This window comes from Gambusia affinis, linkage group LG13 (assembly GCF_019740435.1).
Source record: "Gambusia affinis linkage group LG13, SWU_Gaff_1.0, whole genome shotgun sequence".
Lineage (NCBI taxonomy): Eukaryota > Metazoa > Chordata > Actinopteri > Cyprinodontiformes > Poeciliidae > Gambusia > Gambusia affinis.
The window spans coordinates 25,044,345-25,071,697 of NC_057880.1; the positions used below are offsets into that span (position 1 = coordinate 25,044,345).

At 40.1% G+C, this 27,353-nt stretch overlaps 1 protein-coding gene across 6 annotated transcripts; it reads left to right on the forward strand.

Moving 5' to 3' along the window:
* Positions 1 to 880: 880 nt before the first annotated feature.
* Positions 881 to 25,954, forward strand: mypn (myopalladin). 6 transcript variants are annotated; one of them, XM_044135965.1, is made up of 23 exons: positions 881 to 1,073; positions 1,984 to 2,064; positions 2,161 to 2,592; positions 3,757 to 4,335; positions 7,550 to 7,725; positions 8,015 to 8,066; positions 9,032 to 9,389; positions 10,544 to 10,618; positions 10,993 to 11,134; positions 11,841 to 11,864; positions 12,146 to 12,262; positions 12,764 to 13,358; positions 15,523 to 16,446; positions 17,039 to 17,171; positions 18,930 to 19,007; positions 20,555 to 20,776; positions 20,852 to 21,001; positions 22,384 to 22,463; positions 23,684 to 23,810; positions 23,895 to 24,102; positions 24,605 to 24,770; positions 25,297 to 25,430; positions 25,516 to 25,954. In XM_044135965.1, exons 2-23 carry the CDS (start codon positions 2,012 to 2,014, stop codon positions 25,692 to 25,694), a joined length of 5,004 nt encoding a protein of 1,667 aa, XP_043991900.1. In that variant the 5' UTR covers positions 881 to 1,073; positions 1,984 to 2,011; the 3' UTR covers positions 25,695 to 25,954. The 6 variants fall into 6 exon arrangements, with proteins under 6 accessions (XP_043991900.1, XP_043991901.1, XP_043991902.1 ...); XM_044135966.1 differs by lacking the exon at positions 1,984 to 2,064 and having other exon boundaries at positions 2,158 to 2,592; XM_044135967.1 differs by lacking the exon at positions 1,984 to 2,064.
* Positions 25,955 to 27,353: the final 1,399 nt, after the last annotated feature.

Consider the following 27,353-nt stretch of genomic DNA (forward strand, 5'->3'; position numbering starts at 1 on the left):
CTTCATGGATCTGATGAGTCTTTATGCAAACGTTAAGATGTATACCTTGTTTATAATGTGTATATAGTTTGTCACTGCTGCATTTTCCTCTTTAATAATCTGATGAGTATTTTGATACAAGCTCTTACACTGTTTTAAGTGTAAATAGACGCTCTGGTTTTCTCTTTCTGTCTTGTTTTTCTCTAAAACTTTTTGATGAACTAGAGAAAGAGTGAAGTTTCAACACTGGATGAAAGCAGTTGTAGTTTTTCCTCCAACAGAAAGAGAAGCAGTTTCTGTTTGTGGAAAATGTTTACAGAGAAACCGACCTGCACGGGAAAACTCTCGTCTAGTTTCAGGAGAAAAACAATGTTTGAGTTTCCAGATATTTTTTTTTCTCTCAGCTGTTTTTACATGATAAATTAATTTCTGATGATCCAGATTGTTTGCTTTTTTTCTGCCAGGTTTTTAATAAAAGATGCACAAAGAAAATGTTTTGGTTTTTCTATCAGTTTATCCAGGAATACTTCATCTGTCTATTGTTTATTCTCTCCATTCAAACATCAAAATCCTCATCCAACATTTTCTCCATCCATCTGTGCATCCAACCATTGATCCATCCAACATTTCCTTCATCGAACAATTTATTCGTCCATCTATCCATTCATTTAAATTTGAGTTCTAAAATAACCAGAGAATTCTGGGAATCTTGAGTTCGTTAAACTGTCAAACTGGATGTTTTGTAGGAAGATCTCTGACCTCCTGAATGATCTCTGTGGTTCATTCAGAATATAGAGGCCCTTTACACCCCCACCCCCCTCCTCCTCCGTCCAATGAGGCGGGTCGCCACCCAGAGACACATGGGTCCCGTCCGGCCCCAAAAATAACCCTGCAGCCGCCGCGCTGTCAAATGCTGCCACTTTCTCCGCTGGTCGCGGCTCCTCCGCAGCTGATTTTCCTCTGAACTCCGAGCCGGTGGCGGTGTGAGGGAGAGCAGCTGCCTGAATCCGGGACTTGTCCAGGTGGCCGGAAGACTGGGACCCCCCTCCAGCAGCAGCACAGGTGGTCAGAGTCCAGCTGGGTCTATTCTGAAGGTAAACCCGACCCGCCCCCATTTTGTTTGGCCTCTCTCTCTTTGTGCCGGTGGCTTATCTCCCCTCAGAAACAAGCTTGGCTCCATTTCTGTAAGGAAACGGGACGGGTGTTATCGCCCTCAGCAGCGTCCTGATAATCACTTCTGTTGTTGTAACTCAATAAATCCCAGTTGGAGCTGATCAGAATCAGCCCCAAACAGATAAAACGATTTTTTTGTGTTGATTTTCTGCTTGTAAACTGACCCCCCCAGCCCAACTTTGCTATTATTAGATGTGACGCGCCTGTTTGCAAAGTATTAATGCTCACAACAGCTGCAGCCTGTTGGAAGGCCATCGCTCCTCTTCCTTAATTTGCGCTTTTTTTGGTCAGCAGCATTTACGAGCTTTTTTCCACGTCTGTTTTCGGTAACCTGCATCGTACCTCACAAGGAAAATCCGTTCTCAGTGAAAACGTCATCCAGGTGTCAGTGGGAGGTGGACGGGGGGAACCGATCCGGTGTCAGGAACCCGATCCCCCCTTCGGAGGAGCAGGAGGCCAGAGGAAGGCCGCAATCCGGCTAAAATAAAATACTATTTTTACTACATGCCTTCATTTCAGGAGTAATGCGAATTACAAGATTATTGTGTGGTCATTGTACTTTAACTTTTTAATATTTATGTTTCAACCACAAGCTTTGATTAGTTATTTTAGGGGATTTTATGCTAAAAACCAACACATTGCGTGGCGTATAGTTGAGGGAAAAGAAAATTACTAATTAGGACTGCAACCAACAATTAATAGAATAACAAATGCAACATTCTACATATTCGAATCATTTTATACAATATCAGAAATGTATTATTATTTTTATTTTTTGTAATTTTGTTAGTTTTGTTTGGATAACTTTGCAAAGATGCTGTTTGTTCCCAGTCTGCTGGATCCGATCAATCCGAACAAGATGGAAATTATAAAAACAAATGGGATTAAAAAAGGAGTCAATGTGGGAGAACTGTAAGGAAATGTTTAAACTTTTTATAATACCCTCCGTTTTCGTGTTTATGAATCCATTTATTATCGTTTGGACCTGATGTGTGGTCATTTCAGCAGCATGGAGGACGACCCGGAGCAGCCTCCGTCTCTCTCCCAGCTGCTGAGGGTGAGCTACGAGGACCGAGCCCAACACCGCCACGGCGAGACGAGCCGCGCCGACGCTCCTTCCTCCCGCCTCCAGATTTACGGCTCTCTGAAAGCCAAAGGCGACGAAACCGTGGGCCACAACGACTCCCAGTTCCCAGACCTGTCAGCCTTCCTCAGCCAGGAGGAGCTGGATAAGAGTGTGAACTTGGCCTGCCAGGCCATCGGACACGAGACCCGAGACGAGATAGGCGACGTAAAGGCCGCTGTGACGTCAGGAACCGCCACCAACCACCTTTCCCAAAACACAGTCTCTTTATCCGCCGTTGCTCAGGTCTCAAACCACTTACCTGCGTCTTCATCCGCCAGGTTCACACCTGACACGAAGACGCACAACAGTCAGAGGTGGGTACAGTAGCCCAGTTAGAGTAACATATTTTTACTCAAGTAAAAGTAGACACTAGCCATCCACCGCACCGTTTCACTGCAAAAACAATCGTACCAAGTATTTTTTCTGTAGTTTCTAGTGCAAAAATCTTATCACACTTGAAATAAGAAAAAACTAACTTTTAAGTATCTTCCCAGCAAGATGTAGGAGCTTATTGTAAGTAAATTATTTCTTAATATTGATAAAAACAAGTTCTAGTTCCACCAGCAGATTGACTATCAATTTGCCCAAGCCGTTACCTAGCAACGCCAGCCAATCCCAGCCCGTTACCTAGCAACCCAGTTCTAGTTCCGCTGGAAAATTATTTCAATTATAACGTGATGAAAATGTTTTATTATAAGTGAAGTAATCTGCCAATAGCGGTAGTATTTTTCATCAACATCAGGGAATCATTTGTTTAAAACAAGCTCCTACATCTTGCTGATAAGTTACTTTTAAGCTAGTTTTGTAATAATTCAAGTGTACTAAGACATTTGCACTAGAAATTAGACCAATAGTTCGTAAGATTTGGTGTTTTTGCATTGTGGTATAAAGTCTACTCAAGTACTGAGTAATTGATCAAATTATCAATTATTTAATATTTTAAAATAACATAATCAGACAGAACAAAATGACTTGGAAAGTTTTGTATTTTAAGAACCAAAATGACAATAATTAATATAAGTAATAAAAAAATTAATAAATCAGGCCAATTAATTTTTTCCAAATCAGTTTCTATTAATAAAAAACTTATGAGCTGCTGTGTCTGTTTATGGTGAATTTCTGGTTAAAACATGTTTTTCATTCAGTGGGTAGAAAATTCAGAAATTTTTAATCAAATAACAGTAGAAATACTTCATAATAAAATTGTTCAAGTAAAAGTAAAAAGTAAAGCATAGTAAAAATACTCCTAATACTACATTCTTTCAAAAAAGCTACTAAAGAAAACATAATAGAGTAAATGTAACTAGAAACTACCCAATTCTGCTCTGGTTACCTAGCAACAACTTGCTTTGTCACAAGCAGTTTAAACTTCCCCCAACTCCGATTACCTGGCCAAAATAGTAAAAATACTCAGAAAAATTAAAGAAGTAAATGTAATTGAGTAAATGTAACTAGTTACTACCCAATTCTGTCAACAGGCAAGACAAGATGACGAGGAACAGTGTGGACGCCAACGAAGGACTCAACGACACCAACAGTCTGGCTAAAAGCTCCCCCTACGGTCCGGAGACCCAGTCCAAGAAGGAGTTCCTCAACAAGGCGGCGGACTTCATTGAGGAACTGTCTTCCCTCTTCAAGGCCAACAGCTCCAAGCGGGTCCGACCGAGAGCCTGCAAGGCCCACCGGACCAGGATCCAGAGCAAAACCCAAACGGACGATGCAGTTTACCCCATCAGCCCTGACAACAGGGAGCGCGCCGCCATGCCTGTGGAGGTGGAGCAGGAGACACCCGGCCCGGCGGTGGCCCGGCAGGACCCGGGGAGCGGGCGATTGGAGTTTCAGGACTGCACGGTTCCTAAAGAGGAGCAGTTTGACTGCATTTCTCAGGAAACCGAGGATCTGGACGAAAGTCTGGCGCCCAAAGAGAGTCCGAATCACACGGAGCCGACGTGTGAACCTCCATATTTCATCTTGAAGCTGAAGAGCAGGGAGGTTCCTGAAGGCACCAAGGTCCAGTTGGACTGCATCGTGAGGGGACATCCTGTCCCTGAAGTTCGGTAAGAAAAAATAAACTGCTTAAAGGGGCAGCATTGTGTGTTTTCCAGGTGTATAGTGCCATATTATAGTATAATTAAGTAACTGTTATCGTCAATTCTAATACATCAAATATGACTTAAAAGAAATTTGACATTGTAATTTAACCCCTTAAAATTAGGCCTCTGTCTCTTTAAAAACTCCTGATGTTTCTGAAACTCAGCCTTTAGGATCTCATCACAACATGGCTCCTCTATTTTAGCAACATTTTTACCAGGGTTGCTCTCAGAAGTAGCTCCCATCATGAGTGCAGTTCCAGATGTTTGCTAATTGCTGCTGACTAGTCTGAAGGAGCTGCGCCTTGAAAGCAGATCTAGGTCCTTCCAGGCATTTTGCTCAGCTGAATGGTTGCCATGGAGATTAAGGGATTTCGCAAACATGTATGAAAGAATCAAGTCAACAATCCAACAACACAAAGGATCCAGAAAGTATTATATATATATATATATATATATATATATATATATATATATATATATATATATATATATATATATATATATATATATATATATATATATATATATATATATATATATATATATATATATATATAAATCACGTGATATCTTCACGTGATTTCAGAATCACGTGAAGATTTGACTCACATATCTTCCTTTGCCAGCTATCAAGTATTCAGTGAATGGATTAGTAGTTGGGAAGGAAGATGCTGTTTGTTCCTGGGCCATCCTGACAGAAGTGACATGTGATGATGGCCAGCAGCTGGTCCTGGTTCTGAATGGTGTGTGTGTGTGTGTGTGTGTGTGTGTGTGTGTGTGTGTGTGTTGAGTGGAGTAAATCGTGAAAGCAATCAGTCAGAGTTGTCCACAGATCGCTCCTCCGTACAACTAATCATCAGAATGCGCTAACATGTGACGGGCGGTTATTTCTCACGCTGCGTTCAGCTGGTTTCCCGTCCGTGCCGGTGTTGTTGGGTTTCCTCTCAGAGCTGCGGCGGGCAGCAGCTGAGCCTGGGCTTGTTGGTCCTCCTGAACATTGTTGAGCCTCTAACTTATACGTGTCCGTGGAGAATGTAGCTGCCGGCCATTTTTAGACCGGACTGGCAATGTGAGCTGCAGTCCTGACTGATAATGGACCGGCTCGGCTCTTGACGGAACTGTGAGGCGCTCGGTGAGATTACTTGAATAGTTTTTGCTCAGATGATGCATTTATGAGTTTGTGTTGACATTCACGTGACCTTTGTTTCACAGTTAGCTCAGTTTGTTGTGGTTCATGGTGAAAGTTGTGATGTTGACTAACTGTAAGGCAGCATCTAGCGATTAATCGTGTAAAAAAATTACACATTCTGCAGAGTTTTTTTTATTGTTATACATCAATCAAAATGTATTTTTTGTTCAGTTTTGGCTTAATTACTGCTATGACTATGTTGTTTTTTTCACCAAATAAATAATTGCTTACTAAATTAGTTTAGTACGATTATTTCAGTAATCGATCAATCGTGATTAATCGTTTCAGCTCTGCACCAAAGCATTTTTATGCGTTTAAAATACATTCGAAGATGCAAATATCTATGTTTAATAATAAAGTAAACATTTTATTGCCCAAGATGCAACAACATGGCATTCTTTAAGTGAATGTTTGATTCTTTGAAGCAAAGGATTCATCTGCAGCTAAACAAATACTTCAAACAGTAACAGGTGAAAAGCTCTGCTCTTTCTGCTCGACTTAACATTGATACAATGTATGGCTGATCTGTTGTTTATGTTTTGAATTAACCAATCAATAGCAATTAAAAGATTTTTATTTTTGAACCAGGTGAAGCTAAAACTGCCACTTGAAGTCCTACAGGTAGAAAATATTGACAGAAAAAAAGTATTTTCTTAAACTTAAATGAACAAATTATGCATTTGTGTACAGTTTTGGGTTAAATACCACTGAGTGTGTTATTCTTTCAACATTTTGTCTTTTTATATACTCCAGTTAACAAATAATCAATTTGAGTAATTGATTATTCATGATTAATCATTATTAATCCGATTAATCGTTCCAGTCCCAGTTGGCTGTTTTTGCGGTTTGAGCTGTGATTAGTCTCACTTCAAGGAGCCGACGTCATTGTAAAGTGCTGTACTGTGTGTCCACATTCTGCATTGTGTGTACTCCGAGTCTATGTTTAGTGTCGTGCGTAAGGTCAGTGAGTCGGAGAGGAAACCTCCTCTCTGGTTCTGATCTCAGTAGGGAAAATAGCCCAGACAGGTGCAGCGAGGCTGGGTCTTCGCCTTCATGGGCCAACCGCCTCCTCCTCTGCTACTCATGCTTTCAATTTAGCCCCTTACTCATCAGAAGCAGCTCCGCTCGGTCCGTCCAGCTGTTGTTTTGGGACTGAAATCCCGTGTGTGTGGCTTTTTCTCTTCCTGCTACCACAGAACCTTAGAAGCTTGAATCATTGTCCGGTTTTTTGCGCGCGGACAGGTTTATTGCTGAGCGATGACACCAACAGCCACCATCATACGCTTCTTGTTTGGCCATTGGTTGGATTTTATGAAGTATCAAGGCCTCATCCTCTGAAAATAGACGCACGCTGACGTAGAGGTATGTTGCTGCTCCGGACGGAGGAGTTTGATGTTTACAGTTATAGAGTTACAATTAAATTTATGCCACATTCTGTCAAAGTACGTCAACGTTTCTCCTTCTTGTTCAAATTTCACTTGGTTTGCCAGTGCTGGTGATGCTTCTTGTTTTGCAGTAAAAAGATGCAACTTGCTCATGAAAATCTTTAACTTTAACCCAGCTGATGGGAATCAGACCAGAAACAGTTAAATAGGAGCAAAAAAAGACACGACCACCACCAACATCTTCTTATTTCACACACAAAACTGTGAAAAAAAAAAGTGTGTTATGTGTTTGTTTTCAGCCCACCTTAGTTAAAGCTCCAAGACTCAGACACACAGGAAACTCAAAATAAACACACAGAAAAACACGGAACATGACAATTTCTTGCCCAACCCTGCCTGAAGCCTTCACAGAGCAGATTAAATTACACAAATTTTATTTTTCTTACAAGTATCAGAGTAAAAGTGTCCAAATGCAAAATTATGCCACACTTTTCAGATTTGTAATCTTAAAATAGTTTCTGAATAAGTTACTTTCCAGTACTGTGGTGAGATCCTGAGATGAACGAATACAAATGGAGGTGGTTTACTTTCTGCTGACTTCCAGGTGGTTCTGCGAGGGAAAAGAGCTGGAAAACAGCCCTGACATTCAGATCATCACCAGCGGCGAGCTTCACTCTCTGGTTATAGCAGAGGCGTTTGAGGAAGACACCGGCCGATATTCCTGCTTCGCTTCCAACGTCTACGGGACGGACTCTACGTCGGCTGAGATCTATGTTGAAGGTGAGGCTCACGTTTATTTAAAGCAGGGGTCACCAAACTCGGTCCTCGAGGGCCGGCATCCAGCACGTTTTAGTTCTCTCCTTGGTGGCACCAACAACCTTTTCAGCATGTCAATGTTCTTCTTAGGCCTTCTAACGAACCATCATCTGATTCAGGTGCGTTAAACCAAGGAGAGAACTAAAACATGCAGGAGGCCGGCACTCCAGGACCGAGTTTGGGGACCCCTGATCTAAAGCATCAGATAATCACCTCTTCGGAGCTTTATTCTCACGCCTGTCTCATCCTTCAGGTGCTTCTTCTTCAGACTCTGAGGCTGAACAGCGATTTGATCATGTAGCCCAGTGAGTTTTACTGTCATGACTCACATCAATCTGCTTAGAAATTTACCTTCCGATAACTAAATATTTATTTAGTTGTCAATTTATTTATTTATTTATTTATTTAGCTGCCATTTTTTATCCTTTAATCATTATTCGTCATAAAATAATTAACATAATCAATTTACATCATGAAGAAAATTGTAAAACTATGTCAATAACAGCTTATAGCAGGGATGTAAACATGTTTGAATTTATTGGGAGCAGTGATCGTTATGAAGTCTAACAGCTGGTTTATTAAATTAAAATTAGTTTCAATCGATTAGACCTTCTTTCAGTGTTGTAATTCGGCCGCCACCCAGCAGAGGACGCCGCTGGTCATCCTCCAGCGGAGCCACAATACAAGATGGCGGCCGAACCAGAACGGAAAAGAGAAACGGTCCGAGCAGAATCCGCTGTGGGGTGAAAATAAAATCACTTAACGCGGCTCTGTTCTGAAATAAAAACACTCGACAAACTCATTAAGTTTCACTTTAATGGCGTTTTATTCATCCAAGATACACAAAGGAGCTGCTACAACTTCTCTACCAAATATCACCGATGTGCTACGAAGGTTAACAATGTGAGAAAACCACAATTTATTCAGTAAATATTTAATACCGCTGACACAAATAATGTTCAAATTTAATGAGGTTTTTTGTTGAATTTAGCTTGTTATGACAAATTTAACGTTTTATGTTACGGAAAGACACTCGATACAAGAGGAAACTCAGGTTTTTTAAGAGAATGGCCGCTTGTCAATTAATAAATCAGTCACCCTTTATATTAACTCATTAGTGGATAAATTGAATCTCTAATTAAGTAATTTCCAAAAGTGAGAACGAAAGTCTTTAATAAAAAAAATCTGCATAAAATCTCTGCTTTTAACAACCAAATCTGCATAATCCTATTCTTACTTCACATCTGTTTTTGTTTGTTTGTTTTTTAAGGTTGCAGCGGAAACCAAAGCCATCTCCATCTTTCCGTCAGTCGTCAAACCAAACCCGGCCTGTGAAGGAGGACGACTCGGCGGCGTCTCCGCTCGCTGCAGTGGAACCGGAGGAGGATTTGACCCAAACTGCTCCAGAAGCTCCTCTCCCAGTCCGGACATCTGCCACCATTCTGCAAGTCCCAGAGCTCTCCAGAGTGACCCTGGCTCCTCCTGCTGGGGAGGAGGAAACAGTGCTACCTGGGCAGGTGTTTCCCACTACAGCAGAACTAACAGAAACTGAAAACACTTCAACACTGGCTTTAAATCCAGCCGGGTCATCCATACTGTCCACTGCAGCACAAACGCCACAACTTCAGGTAAACAAACTGCAAGTTTTCCATCTGCAGCCTCATTTTTATCCAAAATATTACAACCCACATGTCTTCCTGTGAAGATTTCCAAAACAGGAAGCAAATTTTTTTTATTATTGCTGCTCCAGAACTGAGTTCATTTCTGAAAATGTATCAGTTTTTAGAAATAAAAAACTGATTTCATTTCTAAAAATGAAATCAGCAGCATTTCTATTTGGGCGTTTCTAAATATTTGTTTGGATCTTCAGCAGAGGAGGGCAGAAGGAAGAGCAGCACTACTTCCACATATTTTACTCAACTAAAAGTAAAAAGTAATTACAAAAGTAAGAGAAAAACAGTATTCGGTGAAAAAGTACCAAATAACTGATTTAAAAATCAATCATGTTTAAAAGTTACATTGTCAGACGCACCAAAATATTGGTAATTTTGGTATTTAAACACTAAAATTAAAATAATTAATATAAATAACAAAAGGTCAGAGCATTTCTTTCCAAGTCACTTTCTTTCAATTAAAAACTTATGAATCTTTAATAAAAACTGCAGGAGTTTGTTTGTGTCTGAAATTTAGGTTAAAACGTTTTTGTTTTTCATTCAGTGGGTAGAAAATCTAAACATTTTACTCAAGTAAGAGTAGAAATACTTCATAATAAAATTACTCTAAAGTAAAAAGTAGCAGTTCAAGAAATTACTCAAGCAAAAGCTAAAGAGTATTTGGTAAAAAGTCTGTTCAAGTACAGAGTAACTGATGAAATTATCAATTATTTAATGTTTAAAAATTACATCATCAGGCAGACAAAAATAAAAGCTAAATGGAAATTTTGGTATTTTATGGACAAAAATTGCAATAATTTAAGATATAGCAAAATCAGGCAATTTTTTCCTAAATCAGTTTCTTTTAATAATAAATTTCTGAAACTTTTGCAAAAATTGCAGGTGTGTGTCTGGTGAACTTTTGGTTAAAACATGTTTGTTTTTCATTCAGTAGGTAGAAAATCCAGAAACTTTTACTAAAATAAGAGTAGGAATACTTTATAATAAAATTACTCGATTAAAAGTAAAAAGTGCAGCATAGTAAAAATACTCCTAAAAGTAATTTTTAAAAAAGTTGCTTGATTAAATGTACGTAGTTGCGACCCGGTTCTGGTTCTGTTTTCCTGCAGACTCCGACCTTCAGCCAGCACTGCTCTGAAGAAAGAAGCGGGCCGCCCGTCATGGCCGCCCCGGTGTTCACAAAGGTAGAAACCAGAAGGAATTAAGACACAAACATTTATTTTCTTTCTGTCTGAAGTAAAATCAGACCAAACTTTTCTTGTTTTGGGTCAGTTTGAATCACCAAAATTATTTCTAGTTGCTTGTGAGAAGATTTTTAGATATTTATTTTTTTTGCAAATTTCTTTCAATCCAGACGTTTTCATGCATTTCATCAGTGTCACTTAGGTCAAACCTGTTGGGTTTCCTGCTGCAGCATTTAGCAAATAGACATAACTTTGGTAATTGTGACATAAACGCTTATGAGAAAAAAACCAACCTGTGTCCATTTATTGTGTGTATGTAAATATGTGGTTCCAGCTGTGTTTATGCATCCCCGTTTCCTGTTTGGTGTGAAAAGAGCCTACAGGAGCTGAGTGTGTCAGACGGCCAGCTGGTGGTGCTGGAGTGCCGGGTGAAGGGAGTCCCGTCTCCGCGGGTCGACTGGTTCAGAGACGGAAAACTCATAGAGGACTCCCCTGATTTCAGGATCCTACAGAAAAGTAAAATCTGCTGCCTGGGTTTTCATATCCGCCTGAATAAACGTGTAGAAGAAGAAAAAGTGGAGGCATTTAAGAGCAGTTTGTTCTTTATTTAATGTGATTTTCAGATGTTCAGTGAAAAGGTTTTTACAAGCAAAAAGACTGAAAAGTGTGGCATGCATATTTGTTTTAACGAGTTTCTTGTTCTAATGAAAGAAGTTTTATATCTCTTCACAAAGGGAAACTTTTTTGTTGTGATGAGAAGTTTTCTAAGTTTTTATATACCACTCTGATTTTTTTATGAGAACGCTTCCCGTTACATTGGGAACGTTTTCCGTTACAACGCAGGTTTCTTATTTAAACGAGTTTCATTACAAGACGAGTTTTATCGAGTCATAAAAAAGTTTCTCTGTCAACCAAGACGAGTTTTATATAACGCTATTTGTTGAATGGTTTTTGTTGTAACTATAAAGTTTCTTGTTTAAATTAGAACGTTTCGTTATGAAGTTTTATGTCTCGTTGTAACGACAAAGTGAAATTTGTAACTGGACAAAATGAAGTTTTACTCTTACTGCAGCTGGAAAAGGTCAGAAACTAAACAGAGAAAACTAAATGAGCTCTGGGTTCAATTTAAATGTATTTCTCAAACAAAAATCATTATGAATTTGTTAAAAATACATTTTATAGATCAGTTTGCGACTAAAATTGGTTTCTGTTCTTGTTTCAGAGCCCAGATCGCCAGCAGAACCAGGTATGAAACTCATTCAGTCTCTGAGTCTGAAACACACAAGCTGGCCTCACCAGAGCAGCGTTTAGAGGAGCTGCAGTGTTTAAAGTCCTCAGCTCTTCTTCTGTACATAAACCAGGCTGCTACTCCCACAAACTGGACCTTATAAGGAATCCCCCATCCATGGCTGACGTGGTCCTCCTGCAGCCGCTGCACACCGACTCCCAGCTGAAATGATGCGTAGAAAAACACGCAGCTGGGCTGTTTGAAGTGATGCAGGGCTCTTTGTTTTGTTTTTCTTGCAGAGGAAATCTGCACGCTGGTTATAGCTGAGGTTTTTCCAGAGGACTCTGGGATGTTTACTTGCACAGCCAACAACAATTATGGAACCGTCTCCAGCTCCGCTGCTCTGAGGGTCAAAGGTAAAACTCCTCTTTCTTTCAACAGAATGAAAAATGTGAGGAGTTCAGGGGGTTTAGGAATAATGATTATTTTAGTCATCGATTAATCTATTTATTATTCTGCTGATTAATCGGATAAAAAAATCTGGATATTCTGGAGATTTTTTATTTAACCATCTAAATCTTTTCTACACAATATTAGAAATACATTAAAATGCAAATATACAACTAATTAAGTTCCTTTTTAAATAAGAAAATAAGCATTTTATTTCCTAAATGTATTCCTTCAGAAAATCTGAACCAGGTGAGACAAACGTGTTTTTATCTTCAACGCACAAGATATTTATTTATATGCAGTTTTGGCTAATTTACTGCTCCGACCAAGTGGCCTTTGTAAAAATCTGTATACTCCAATTAACAATTAATTGATTACTAAATTAGTAGACCATTTCAATAATCGATTAATTGTTTTAGCCTTATAGTATTTTTGCATGAATTTATAAATCGTTCCTGTTTTCTCAGCTAACAACAACAGCGGCCATGCGAGGCCTTTCGGTGGGTTAGAGTCCCGCCATGGCTTCACCCCGTCGGCTCTGGCTGTGACCTCCCACCCAGAGGTCACGGTGAGCAGCAGCATCCGCCTCGAGCCGCTGGTTTCCAGCACGTTGCGCCTCGACCCGTTAAATACCAGCACCCTCCATCTGGAGCCGTCTGTCCTGAACTTGGACGGCGTCTCGGGGTCCAGTGGTCCACGCGTCGATCTCCAGAACCCCAGGCAGATTTTCTCCAGTCAAAGGCCTTTCACTGTGTCTCCTGCGGCGGCGAATACGCCTGAGCAGAAAGCGTCCAGACCGTCGGATAGAAACGCCAAGGCAGTCCCAAACCGGCCAAACGGTGGCACCGGCGTGGTTCCTCTGCCTGACCCTCCGCCTAACTCCTGCCTGAAAACAGGAACCCTGACGAACCACAGAGACTCCCGATCCGGCACTAGAGTCGGCCTGCGCGTCCACTTCAAACTCCCCGAGGATGAGGACGAAGAGCAAGGCGACTACGACGAAGACCTCAGTCTGGCATTGTCCGGCAAAGAGCCTCCGCCAGTGCTGGCCAAGCCCAAACTGTAAGTAGAGCCAGGATGAAGTTATATCAATTGATAAAGCTGATTTATCAATTAATATTTAATTTATAGGCGGCCATTTTCTTAAAAACATCAGTTTTCTCTTGTATCAAGACCGTCTGTCCGTAACATGAAGGCTACATTTTTTATCAGGTGAAATTTTAAAAAAGAACATTATATTTTAACTATATTTTGGTATCAGAAAAAAATAAACAGAACATATTCATACAGTACTGTCTGTTACTCTTGAAGGAAAGTTAAAACTTGCATTAACTCACCACAGCCCTCAAAAACAACCGCGTTTTGGTGCCAAGTTTTTTTCCATCATGTTGCGATTTTTCTCGTTAAATCCGCCACCTTCGTAGCACCTCAACAGGTTTAACGTCGTCATGCAGTGCGCTGGCCGCCATCTTTGTTTTACGTATTAACGGACTCCCTGCTTCAGAATGACCAGCGGCGCCCTCTGCTGGATGGAAGCCAAACTGCAACACTAAAAGAAGGTCTCAGCGGGCGTTATTTGTTACTCGATATGAACTAAATTTAATCTAATAAACCATTAGTCGACCATTTGTTTGCGCCCGTAGCTGAGAGTTGTGTGAGTTATGCAGAGGGACGTGTCGACGCAGCAGAGGAGGCGGCGCGCTTCCTCCTGCTTTCACTGAGACTGCAGCTGCAAACATATCACACATGCAGACGTGAAAATGTGGATCTTCCGGCTTTCTAAAACAAAGGATGGCGTTTTTTATTTGTAAGTTTGCTTCTTTATGTTTGTATACATGAATTTGCAGAAACTTGCCTTTTATTGGTTTGTTTATTTAAGATTTCAGTTTGAAATTATAGTTCACTGTTTAGCAAAAATGCAATAATTTATGTTAAATAAGCTGTAAGTTGCTAACACTTAAAGGTAAATTTATTTGGAAAAGAGATGGTGCTGTTTGTGAGCCACTTGTTTTTATTCCATAAAAGGACAGCTCGATTTTCCTCATGCATGCCCCACTCAGCTTCACTGCATCCACATAAAACGCAGCGAGCTCTGCAAAGGTATTCATCCCCCCTTAAGCTTTTTACACATTTTGTCACAAAGTTTACTGTGTCTTACCGTTTTTATTAGAAAGAGCAACATTAATTTGCATTTATTTCTTATTCTGACGCCTCTAAATCCAGTGAAACCAGTGTAGAAATCCCCTAAACAGTAAACAAAGTCTATCTGTCTATAATTTAAAGACAAAAATTCACATTTTGCATGTTTTTGTACTTCCACTTGGGCCTCAACCACTTTTAAAAACCGTCAAAGCGCTTAAACAAAACGCCCAACTGTTTCTATTGGCAAAAAGTTAATGTTCTTTGGTGTCTGGAAAATGAGCAGTTTCAAAATCCTCCAGATGAAGTTGCATTTGGACGCTGCACCGTCACTTAGCAACCACAGCAGAGGCAAGCCCGTTACCTAGCAACCCAAGTGAAACTCAAACATGTTTGTTCAGCTGGTTTTATCGCTTTCTTTTTATTAGCTTCCTTTGTGTTGATCTAATATTGTAGCAATACTGCCATCTCCCATTGCTGAAGGAACTTTAAAAATTCATCCAGTGAACGACAGCGTCCATTATTACTTCCATAAACAGTTTGCTTCTGTGTGATGTTTATGTTTTTCTTCTGCCCATACGGGTGGCTTTGGGGTTGCAAACCGTTAACACAAAGGTCTGTTTGCAGTTACACTTAATCAGTAGCCCTGAACAGCCATGCAAAAAAAAAAAATAAATAAAAAATGGAATGTAGAATCAAAACCTGCTGTGTGATTGTAGCTTAAAAGTTGAAGGACTGATACGTTTTTACGGTAGATCATAGCCTAGAGTGTTTTCACACCTGATAAATTGGTAGATTTGGTTTTATTGGGGATCAAAGTCGCAACATTTGTGACATTTTCAGCTGCTGCGGTTTTTTCTCACTGCACTGTGTCGAACAAAACAAACTAATTATAAAACCTGTTCCCCTCCTGGCCTGTTGTTTCCAACTCAGATGGAAGTTGAAAACAAATTCAAGTCAGACCTTTAGATATTATATGTGAAAAAGCAGCATGTATTTTTCTATGCAGGACTTTGTTTTGTTCTCTGTCGGTTTATGTCCCGACAGGTTTAAGACTTGTGTTGCTCCCGTTCGTTTCCTTCAACAGGGACCCGGCTCAGCTTCAGCTTCTGCACAACCAGGTCCTCATGGAGCAGCAGCAGGAGAGCGAACCTCAGACCAAACCCCACACCCATCACCGGCCCCACCACCCATTCCAGACCCAGCTCCCCTCTGAGGTCCAAAGTCCGTCTGAGGGTCCTCTGTGGTCTCCCAGAATGCACCGTGAACCTCAGATTCCTCCACTGAGCGCCACCAAACCTCCAGCTCCTTTGTTCAGCTCCGCCCCAGCCCTCAGCGCCACCTCCTGGACTCCTCCTGCTGCTCCTCACCTCAACATGTCCCCCCTGGTGACCAGTCCGACCAACACCATCCACGCCTCCCATCTGAACCTTTCTCCTGCAGCTCTGAGCAGAACCGGACCCAAACCCCAGTTCAGTTCCCCGCCGGCCCTGAAGCTCAGCGCCGCTCCACCAGACTCATCCGTTCTGCAGATCACGTCCCCGACTCCTCAGCTCCGGAGCACTCACGCCTCCCTGATGAACCTCACCGCCGTGTCCTTCAGCTACACCCGGCCCAAGGAGTTCATCGCCGCTCAGACCCTCTTGCCCATCCGGAGTCCATCTCCGACAGAATCACCGGTTCCGCTGCTGCAGGAGTTGGCTGCCGAGCTCAATTCGTCAGCGACCAGCTCCCCAACCCCACCGCCGTTTTCCCCGCCGCTCAGGTTCTCCCCCACCAGGGTTCTCAAGTCGCCCACCAGTCCTCCGTCCCTGTTGTCGTCTCCCACGTTCCTGAACAGCGGTCTGGGCTTGCGGGCCCAGTCGCCGCCGCAGGCGTCCTCCCCGACCTCCAGCAGCTCCTCGCCCAGCCCCATCCAGAACCCGGTGGCCTTCCTGAGCTCCGTCCTGCCGTCCCTGAGCCCGAGTCAGCCCACCAACTCCATGGGGCTTCCCAAAGGAGCTCCGACAGGGTGAGTTCCCTCTACAGCGCAAATGATTAATCGATTTTTTATTTTTTTTTAAATAATCATTGATTTATCATCTAAAAAAAAATTATTTTGTGAAAAAAAAAACATATTTAGAGCAGCAATTAATCTAAAATTGTACAAAAGTATGTTTTGCATTTAAGATAAAAACACATTTGTCTGTAAATATATTTGAGCCAAAACTTTTTAATTTATTTTTGATGTGTAAAAAATAAATTAAATAGTTAAATGTCATTTAACCATTTAAGTGGTTAAATGACAATGTAGAATGTGCAATTTTTTGTTACCCAATTAATTGTCAGAATATTTGAACGTTTAAATGATTACTGAAATAACCATCAGTTGCAGTCCTAGTTCCTTCTGTTAAAAGTTAGCATTGCTACAAGCTAGCATTGCTACGAGCTAGCATTGCTACGAGCTAGCTAGTAGCTAGCGCTGCTTTGAACAAACACTGCTAGAAACTAGTGCTGAACAACATGGCTCAAAAATAGAATCTTGATTTATGTTTTTTTTCATAGAACGTGAGAAATAAACTTATTTTTACCGCAATCCTTCATTACATCTTCATCCTCTGCAGGGTCAAAAAGAAAACTCCCAAGACTCGCCTGCCGTCAGCTGAAAGCATCAGTGAGAGCAAAGAGCTTCTCCTCCAGGACATGGAGAAGACGCTTCGGTTAAAAAACGAGGCTCCTCAGTTTGCACATCAGCAGGTACCGTCAGAAATCTGAAACCTTTCTGTGCAACCAACTGCTCAGTCATTTTTAAAGTTTAACTCGGTGTGAAAGAAAACCACAGAACAGATAACAAATGTTACAACTTATGTTCTCCAAACTTATCAAATAATATAGAAAAAGAATAAAAGCTGACATGGCTTTTCATGTAAAACAAAGTATTTCTCTACATGGGATTGTTTTACACGTTTCCACCAGGTGTGTGAACAGGTGTAAAAGGATGTTGCATGTATGCATTCTCCCCTCATGTTTGGATAAACATGGATTCAGACTAATTCCCACACCTAATAATCTTCCATATCAAAGTGCTGCAGCCACCATCATCCATGTCATTCACAGAGTAACAACACAGTTTGCACGCTCAGACCTGCAGCTTGTGTGTGTGGTTGTTTAGGATTAGGCCTGTCACAATAACACATTTTGCTGGATGATAAATTCTCCCTGAGGTGACTGCGATAAACAATAATATTTTGGTTTTGAGACTATTTTCATGTAATAAAATTGTAATAATTTTAGTGAATATTTAACACTGGAACTTGGAGACATTCGATGAATTATGAAGTCTCTGGAAACAAAACTATCTTCTAAAAAACGTCTAGTTGAGACCAAAGCACCAGACTGATCATCCAGTTTTAGGTAGAAAGGGAGAAAATGACAAATCATGCAAATAGAACCGACTGAGCTTGTTTTAATTTATAGTGCAGCAAATACGAAGCTCTCACGTGACGTCACGCTTCCGTGAACTTTGCTATCTTGGCAGGCGGTTGCTATGGAGTTGCTATGACAACAGTAAAAAGGATACAATCTTAGAGCTAGCTCCCGCCTCGTTCCTGTCTAACTTATAAACAACACAAATTCCAACTATTACAAGTACTCTACCCACCTCTGTGTAGTACTAAGTTAACTGACGTACTTACTGCCGAACTAGCAGAATTAGCTTAGCTTATATAGTTTTTATCTGCTAGCTTAGACGGACATGTATGCTACGTGTTTGTTACTACGGACTTACTCTGTCAGGCACCAGAACCTCGTCATTCGCATGAGGAGTTCGTAAGTTCTTTACAAATCATTTTAAAAGTTGATTGTTCAGGCCTCGAAGCTCCACTATGGAGTACGAACTCTTCGTGTTCACTACCTAGTTAGCCATATCGTAACAGGAAATCGGAGGCAGCTTGTCCACATCATCTGATATATTTTCCTTCTCCGTCTCATAGGGTCGATCCAAACAGCAGCCATTTTATTCATGTACCGTATTCTCCGAAGTACTGCTAATGATTGCTCTATTTTCAATCTTTTTTCATACATAAGGCGAAACAAAACAGTCAGATAAGTCAGTCAATAAAAGTGCAGTACGTATTACTGCGGGGTGATACGCCGCGCAGTACTTATTACTGCGCGATGCTCCAAACTATGGTAGCTGTAATGTAACTAAAACATTTTGAGAGCACAAAATTGCTCTAATAAGGCGCACTTTCATTTTTTGATAAAATTATAGGATTTTAAGTACGCCTTATAATCCGGAAAGTACGGGTATCTTTCTCTTACACACATACCTGTATTTTCTTTTTTTGTTGTTGTTTTTGAGTCTGCTATGCATTTACCTACCAAGATGGCGCTGATCACTTCCAGTTCAGACCTGTGGGAGCTCTGTATTGATTTGTTATTGCGACAGGCCTGTGCAGGATGTTTGTACCATTTGTGTGTTGTTGGTGTTCATCCATCCCTGTCCTCTCGTAGAAGCTGAGTGTTAAGGGGAAAACAGCGAGCAGACTCCTTGGACCAAACAATGCTGCTACTGTCATTAACTATGACGAGGTACAAGGATCTTCCATGGCTCTGCTTTGCTAGAGGGTGAATGAGTTGCTGTCTCAGACCAGAAACTTTCAAAATACGCACTCATTATTCTGTTCTTTTACAAATAATCATTTTAATTAATATCTCTAATCCAACATTTAAGCTTCTGTCGACTAATATATAACATGCACGAATAATTCAGTCAAAACTATTTGTGAAAATTCATAAAATTTTCAGCTTCCTATTAAATCTACATCTCAACTTTCCACTTGAAGTTTTGGCAGCGATTTTTATCTTGATTATTCTCCCACAAAGTGCTTGAGATCCATACAACTAATTTGTGGTTTTATTTGGGGTCTGAAGGATAAGAAGAAACTGGACGATTATTTCTCTGTTTTACTCTGATCTGTTTGGTTTGATTGAGCAACAGGTTTTTTACCACCTAAATTAAGGTCAGACTAAGATTTTTTATTTTATTCTTTTGAAATTATGAGAATAAAATCATATTAGTAGAATAAAGACGTAATATTTCCAGAAGAAAGTCGTAAGAGTACGTGGAAAAAGTTTAATAATCATTTCAAAGTCCTGCTACTGATGATTATACTTGGACTGATACCAAAGTATAACTTCACAAGATTCTTAACGTTCCTCGTTTAATTCTTTTGTGAAGGAGTTCTCATAAAATTACTACTTAATTCTGATCTTATTTATTCTGTTAAAATTATGAGTTTATTGTTTTGTTAGACGTTATTACAACTTTATCCTGGTAAAATTTTTATATTCTTTATTATTATTATTATTTTTTGTTATATGACTTTTGGTCATATGACTTTATTCTCATGTATATATATTGTATTGCTACGACTTTACGCTCGTAAGATCATTTTTTTATCATATAACTTTATTCTCAGATCGTGAGTTTATTCGGATAATATTATAATTTAATTCTGGTAGTATTATGAATTTATTGTCATATTTTACGACACTTTCTACCGGATTATTACAACTCGTCTAGCCTCGTATAACTATGACTTGTTTCTTGTGTTAGAACTTTTTGTAAAGTCATTTTTTCTGTGTACGACTTTATTCTCTTATTATTACAACTTTATGCTGGTAATATTATGACTTTCTTGTTTTATTACAACTTTTTTCTTATAATTTTCTCACACTATTATGACTTTATTCTCATAAAATGACCTTTTTGTCACATGACTTCATTCTCATATGACTTTATTCTTTTAATTTATATTTTTTTCTTAGCCTGGTCCTGATACTCGGTCGTACAGGACAGACAGTCAAACTTCTCTGCATGAAAGTTAAACATTTTTGTGAAAGCTGCACCAATTTCTAAAACGTAACAGCAAACAGGATTTAATGAGTTATAAATTTGTGTTAAAGGTACATCTGACTTTCCGTGAGGAATAAGTTTGGATGCCTGATGATTCCTGCACATGTTTTTGCATGTGGCTGCAGTCGTCAGTTTCTCAGGCAGATTTGATGAAAATATGGAAGCGTCTCTCTAACCCGACTGCCTGATTACTTGGACGTTGTTGCTTTTCTTTCTCCAGGAGTACAAAGTGTCCAACTTTGAGCAGCGGCTAATGAGTGAAATCGAGTTTCGCTTGGAGCGAACGCCGGTGGAGGAGTCGGACGACGAGGTTCAGCACGACGACATCCCGACCGGGAAATGCATCGCCCCGGTTTTCGACAAGAAGCTGAAGAACTACAAGGCGATGGAAGGCGTTCCCGTCACCTTCATCTGTAAAGTTCTGGGCGTTCCGCCTCCAAAGGTGAAACCCAGCCCGGTTCTGACCGTCCGCTGTCGTTCCCTTCACACGGTTGCTCACGTCTTTGGTCCTGATCAGGTCTACTGGTTCAAGGACGGCAAGCAGATCCTGAAGAAGAACACCCAGTACCAGAAGCTGAGGGAAGGCGACGGAACCTGCTGCCTGCACATCGAGTCCACCGCCGCTGACGACGACGGAAACTACACCGTCATGGCCGCCAACCCTCAGGTTCAGTTCCATCCTTCCTCTCTTGGCCCAAAACTCGCACTTCCGCCCTGGTGGCCTTCAAATGAGCGTTCATGCTTGGGCTGAATTCATCTCAGCTGATGTCAATAATTAATATGTTTTTGCTTTAAATATCTGAAATACTCCCAAACCAGTGAATTACATTTCTGGTTTTACTCTCAGTTTTCACTTCATAACGTTTTTTACTTTAAGGTTTTGCCTCATAACTGCTTAAAACTGCTGTTGCGTAAGTTACTCAACAGATTGTCGCTAGGCAACCAAAGGTGGGGGGGGGAGAGGGGTACTTGAAACTGCTAGTTACCCAGCAAGTTGTTGCTAGACAACCAGAGAGCAGAGTTGGCTGGTAACTAGTTACAGTTACTTGAGTTACATTTTTGTAAAAATGTTCTCGTAGGAATATTTTTGCTACGCTGTACTTTTTAACTTTACTTAAAAAAGTAAAGTTAAGAAGACACACACCTGTAGTTTTTGTTAAAGTTTCATAAATTTTTTACTGAAAGAAATTGATTTGGAAAAAGTTATTTTGCCTGATTTTATTTTTGTTGCTGAAATGAACTATTTTCATTTGATTCTTAAAATGCCAAAATTTCTTTTTAACTTTGTATTTGGTTCATCTGATGAAGTAATTTTTAAATATTAAATAATTGATAATTTAATAAGTTACTCAGTACTTGAGTAAACTTTTTATCAAATACTTTTTTACTCTTGAGTAATTTCTTGGACGGATACTTTTTACTTTTACTTGAGTAAAAACATGTTGAAGGAGTTTTGCTCTTGAATATCTAATCAGACCTTTAAGAGGCTGAATGATAGCAGGAGGAATTGCCTTTAAGACTCTGTTAAATTGAATTTTAATTAGTATTTTTTGACTAAATCATCATAAGATAAAAAGTTTCCATCTTGAAAACATGGCAATGTTCAGCAAGGAAGCTGTCTGTCTCAAAAAATCATTTTCAAAAGGTAAAGTATTGAAATAATTTTTGTTTTGCTCTACTGTACCTGTGTGAATACTATCAAATTTTTCTCCATGTTCAACAAGTTATAGCAAACAGCCGAATATCTGCTGTAATGGCTTTGGAAAGCTAAAATACGTATACTATACATTTAAAGTCGATTGCTTGTTGTAGTTGTCGTTTTTAATGCCCAGTTCTGCCATTTGGAATGAGGCGTACTGTCGCAACTCTCTAATTTCTGCATGTTTGTAAGCTGCGTACTCGAACCCTTGTGTTCACTTCCACTGAGTCTGAGCTTTTATAGAGGGTTGCAGGGTGCAGAGCGAGTATTGGGAGTATTGGGTCTTTCTATAAACACCGTCCTGCTGGAGGCTCTGGCTGATTTTGGATTTGTTGTTTGGTGATCTCCAGGGACGAATCAGCTGCTCGGGACACTTGATCGTCCAATCTGGACCGCCGCGGAGCCGGCTGACACCTATTCAGTCCCAGAGGTGAGCAGACCCTAGACGGATGCGATCTGACAAACGGAGAGTGAAGAACAAGCAGTTACTTCCTGTTCCTGGACTAACTTCAGTCTGATTTAGTGAATCCCCAAATCACTTTCAAAGCCAGTATTAACGCCATTTTTTTTCAATCAACTGTGTTACCTTCACTTTTTTATAAAAATCCCATATAGTTCAAATACAATTTAAAAGAAATTTGACATTGTAATTTAACACCTTGAAATTGGGCCTCTGTCTCTTTAAAAACTCCTGCTCTTTCTGAAACTCCACCTTCAGGAAGTCATCACCACATTTCTCCTCTATTAATCCTTCAACAATGTTTTTACCAGCGTTTAACTCAGAAGTAACTCCTATAATGAGCTCAGCACAAGGTGTTTGCTAATTACTGCTAGCTAGTCTGAAGGAGCTGAGAAGGGGAGGAGCTCTGCCTTGAGGGTGAGCTATGTCCATCCGGGAGTTTTGAAAAGCTGAATGGTTGCCATGGAGATTAAAGGATTTCTCAAACATGTATGAATAAAAAAAAGTTTATTTTACATAATACTGCCCCTTCAAACGTTTCACATTACTGTCCTCTGATCAAAGTGCAGTTCCATAAGTTTAAAAAGCAGACAGATGCGACCCATGTCCAACTTTTTCACCACAGCCTAAATGGATCAGTTCAGATCTTCTTACAGCATAAAAACATCCAACTTACATATGTGGTTCTAATTCAGATGCGTATCCGAATGTTTTCAAACTCTGAGTCTGAACAGTTATGTCACATTTTAGAGAAAACACGTGTTTTGTTGTTGACTTACCATCCAGAAACCACTTGCTGTTTTCTTGATAGTTGTGCAGGAGGCTCCACTTCTGCTTTTCAAAGTTTCAAGTTTGAATAATTGCACATCTGGTTGCAGCCATTTTCATGAGTATACACTCGTGATACACTAATTCCTAACGTTGAGTCCGGGTCGTGGCCAGCAGCGGTTTTTATGGATTTAAGGTGACAAGAGGCCATAAAACAGATAAAATCTCATTATCTAGAAATGATTTTGTGCATAAAATGTGATGAAAATGTTTTATGTAGCTCATAGATCCGTCCTAAACTGGTCAAGGAAGCATATTATTTCACCTTTAAAGTAAATGTTGCATACTGTAATTTGCTGCTGTTTTAACCTGATAAAATGACAGAAATGTTCTGTTACATGCCTTGCTGATGATGATGCCAGGGTTCGCACTCGCATCCAGGAGGTGGAAGGGGAACAAACCCAGGAGCGTTTCTTCCGACCTCACTTCCTCCAGGCTCCCGGAGACATGATGGCTCACGAGGGCCAACTCTGCAGACTCGACTGCAAAGTACGGGCCGTTAAAAACATGGAGAACATTAGAGCGTTTTGTTCTTCTGTTAGCTCCACCTTACTGTTGGTGTGTCATCTCCAGGTCAGTGGGCTCCCCAGCCCTGAGCTGATGTGGCTGGTCAACGGGAGGCCCATCTATCCAGACCTCAACCACAAGATGCTGGTGCGGGAGAACGGCGTCCATTCCCTGGTCATCGACCCGCTGACGCAGAACGACGCGGGAACGTTTACGTGTATCGCGAGCAACAAGGCAGGACAGAGCTCCTTCAGCCTGGAGCTGAAAGTCGTTGGTGAGGTGTCACTACGTTAACGTTCATTAGCTGAGTTTCCATTCACCAGATAATTGGACATTATGAAAATAAATTTGCTTAATAGAAGCATGCCAATTAAAAATAAAAAATATTATAGAAATCTTTGGCACTTCTTGTTTGTATTGAAATTAATTTATTTCGCAAATCTGTAATGAAAACATGTTTTCGCATCGCATGAGTCACATGATCAACAACCGGATGTTACTACTGCTGGAAACGACAAAGAAGATGACAGGAAGTAGGAGGATGATGTTTTTTAATTACTTTTTGCGAGAACTATCTTATTTACATGTGATTTTAATTGCATTTCATATTTAACGGAAACAACGTAATTGCGAAGTTATTATTTTTTTCCAACATTAGCAGAATGTCGACGGTTTTGTGCACATTTGTAATGGAAACGCAGCTTGTTTTTGTTTTTTTTGCAGCTTGTTTCTTTTTTGCCATAAACAAGTGAAATAAATTTGATCTCCCTGCTTAGAGAAAGAAATGAAGCACCCGCCGCAGTTTGTGGAGAAGCTGCAGAACATGGGTATTCCTGAGGGGGCGCCGGTGAGGCTGGAGTGCCGCGTGGCGGGAATGCCGCCTCCAGCCATCTTCTGGAAGAAAGACAATGAAACTATTTCAAAAACAAAGAGCAGAATCAGGTTAGTACTTTTTGTTTTTATTTCTAAGAAAATTATACTAAAATCAGATTTGAATAATTTGTAACATAAAAAGGTAAATTTTTACTGGTGGCAGATTGATGTAGATTGGTCAGAATATCATAATTTTGTTACCATGGAGGAATTAATCTAAGGGATTTTTTTACCATCTGAACATTACGTTTGTGCTAAAAGTGACGAGAAGTTGAGGCGCACTATACAGTGATCTTAGTCATTAACTTTAGCAAATGTTTTTTGTCTTTAGCAATAGCTTCAATGTTTTTTGTTTTGTAGTTTAGCATTAGCTTATGCTGATTTTTAAACATGTTTAGTGCTTGCCCCCATTGATTTTTTTTTTTAACATTTAGTGGTTCTGTTAGCTTTCTTAAATTTTCCAGTGGCTAACTTTTTCTTTTTTTGAAAAGATGTAATCTCTGTTAACATCTGTGCTACGTTCTTTTGAAACATTTTGCTGAACTATTAAATTGTCTGCTGGTGGAAATAAGTCTGAACTCCGTTATTATTTCAGCATGACGCAGGACTCCACAGGATATGTCTGCCTTCTTATTCATCCAACAACAAAGGATGATGCTGGCTGGTACACTGTGTCAGCTAAAAACGATGCTGGAGTTGTATCTTGCACCTGCAGACTTGATATCTATGGTAAATACTCTGCACAGCTGTCAGGTTTCTGAAGATATCCGCTCTGTAACTGTGTAGTAACTCCAGCTTGCTGCTGCGTCTTCAGCACAGTGGCATCAGAGTATCCCAGCACCAATGAGGAAAGCTCCGCGAGCGAGCAGCCGCTACGCCGCTCTGACAGGCCAGGGGCTCGACATTAAGTCGGCCTTTTCCACGTCAGACACCAGCCCCCTCCTGTTCGCCAGCTCGCCTCCGGAGGCCACCCTGGAGAGCGACGAGCTGTGACGGATCCGTCCGCCGTGTTCTGTGACCGCCAGGTCCAAACACGACGAGGCTATGGGGAAAAACACCAACAGAGCAGATTTTGTGTGGTACATTTTTGAAGTGTTGCATTCAGATTACAGCAGCAATCAGAACTGAAAAGCTGCGTTTCCATTACAAATGTGCAGAAAACTTTGTTGATGTTCCGCTAAAGTTAAAAAAAAACAAACAAACATGATTTTGCGATTGAGGCGTCTCCATTAAAGGGGCAGTATTATGTTTTTCTCTCACATAATGACATTTTATAGCACAATCAAGTAACTATCTTACCTTCAGTTGTTATAAAAATGCTGACTATATCAAAAATAATTCTGACTTTGCAATTTAATGCATGGAAATTGGGCCTCTGTCTCTTTAAAATCTGTTGCTCTTTCTGAAACTTCACCTTCAGGAAGTCATCCCAACATGGCTCCCCTATTAATCCTTTAACGTTTAGCAACCCTTTAGCACCTGTAATGTTCCACCTGGCGTTTGCTAATTACTGCTGGCTAGTCTGAAGGCGCTTAGTGGGGGAGGAGCCGCGTCTCGAAGGCGGGGCTACGTCCAACCAGGTGTTTTGCAGCTGCATGGTTGCCATGGAGATTAAAGAATTTCTCAAACATGCATGAAAGAATCATGGCAACACTCCAAGTTTGTTTTAGCTGCAGTAATGACATCATAACACGATAAACATAACGCTCAAAAAGACGGTTTTACATAAGACTTCCTCTTTAATTAAGAAACAGTTAAAATCACGTGAACAAGTTTGCATCGCCATCGTTCTCTCTGTTGTCTTTTTTTTCCCCATGAATCTTTATTTTATTTAAATAAATGTCAAGCACTCGACAAAGTATACAGAAAAATCACATTTAAACAAACATATTCAATACATTACATTTTTCTTCATTTCTTAAAAAGGAGAAAATATGGTGCTTCATTAAGAAATGTACATTTATGGACATTAAATTTAGCCAAAAGAATCAAGGCTAAATTGACTTGTGATTTATCAAAAAAAGGTGTTCTCACTGCAGTTTTGCAAACGGCACTAATTTTGATTCAGCGCAAAACATTTTTTTAAATCAAAAAAGCAAAACTTTTTTTCCAAACTTGGTGTGTTTCCATTGAGCGAATTTTCCATAATTCCAATTTGCACAATTTCAATGTAAATGGAAACGCAGCTGTAGAGTTTTTCACCATTCCTATTTACTCAAAGACACATGAACAAAATTTTACATGCAGAAAAAAAAACATGCGCAGTCTTAGCAAAGTCTCATGAGCCACTTGAGACGTTTTTCTCTTTTAGGTTTGATTGATTCACGTAATTTTTACCTTATAATTATCTGTGAAGATGCGATGAATGCTTAACGCTGCTGGTCTCCACTCTTAATTGTTGGTTCTGTTCTTTAAGTTCTTCTTGTGCCGCCTATTTACCTGAGCTGCTTGTGCTGGTTGCTCACCAACGTTCACCTGCAGCTGAGATTATGAGCAAAAAGACACTTTTCAGATCCTTTCAAATTGAGTTTTGTTTCTCTCAAATTAGACATGAGATACAGCAAGAACTCAACTAGTCAGATTTTTTTTTAATGGGAAGTAGCAATAGATTATTCCCTGAAAATATGCCCCTTTTTCAATAAGCATAAATTA

Excerpts from the sequence above, each read along its gene's own strand:
- mypn (XM_044135964.1), top strand. The coding sequence starts at position 2,012 with ATGGAAATTATAAAAACAAATGGGATTAAAAAAGGAGTCAATGTGGGA. Across the intron at positions 4,336-7,549 it reads CATCCTGTCCCTGAAGTTCG|GTGGTTCTGCGAGGGAAAAG; the intron begins GTAAGAAAAAAT and ends GCTGACTTCCAG. Across the intron at positions 10,619-10,992 it reads CCGCCCCGGTGTTCACAAAG|AGCCTACAGGAGCTGAGTGT; the intron begins GTAGAAACCAGA and ends TGGTGTGAAAAG.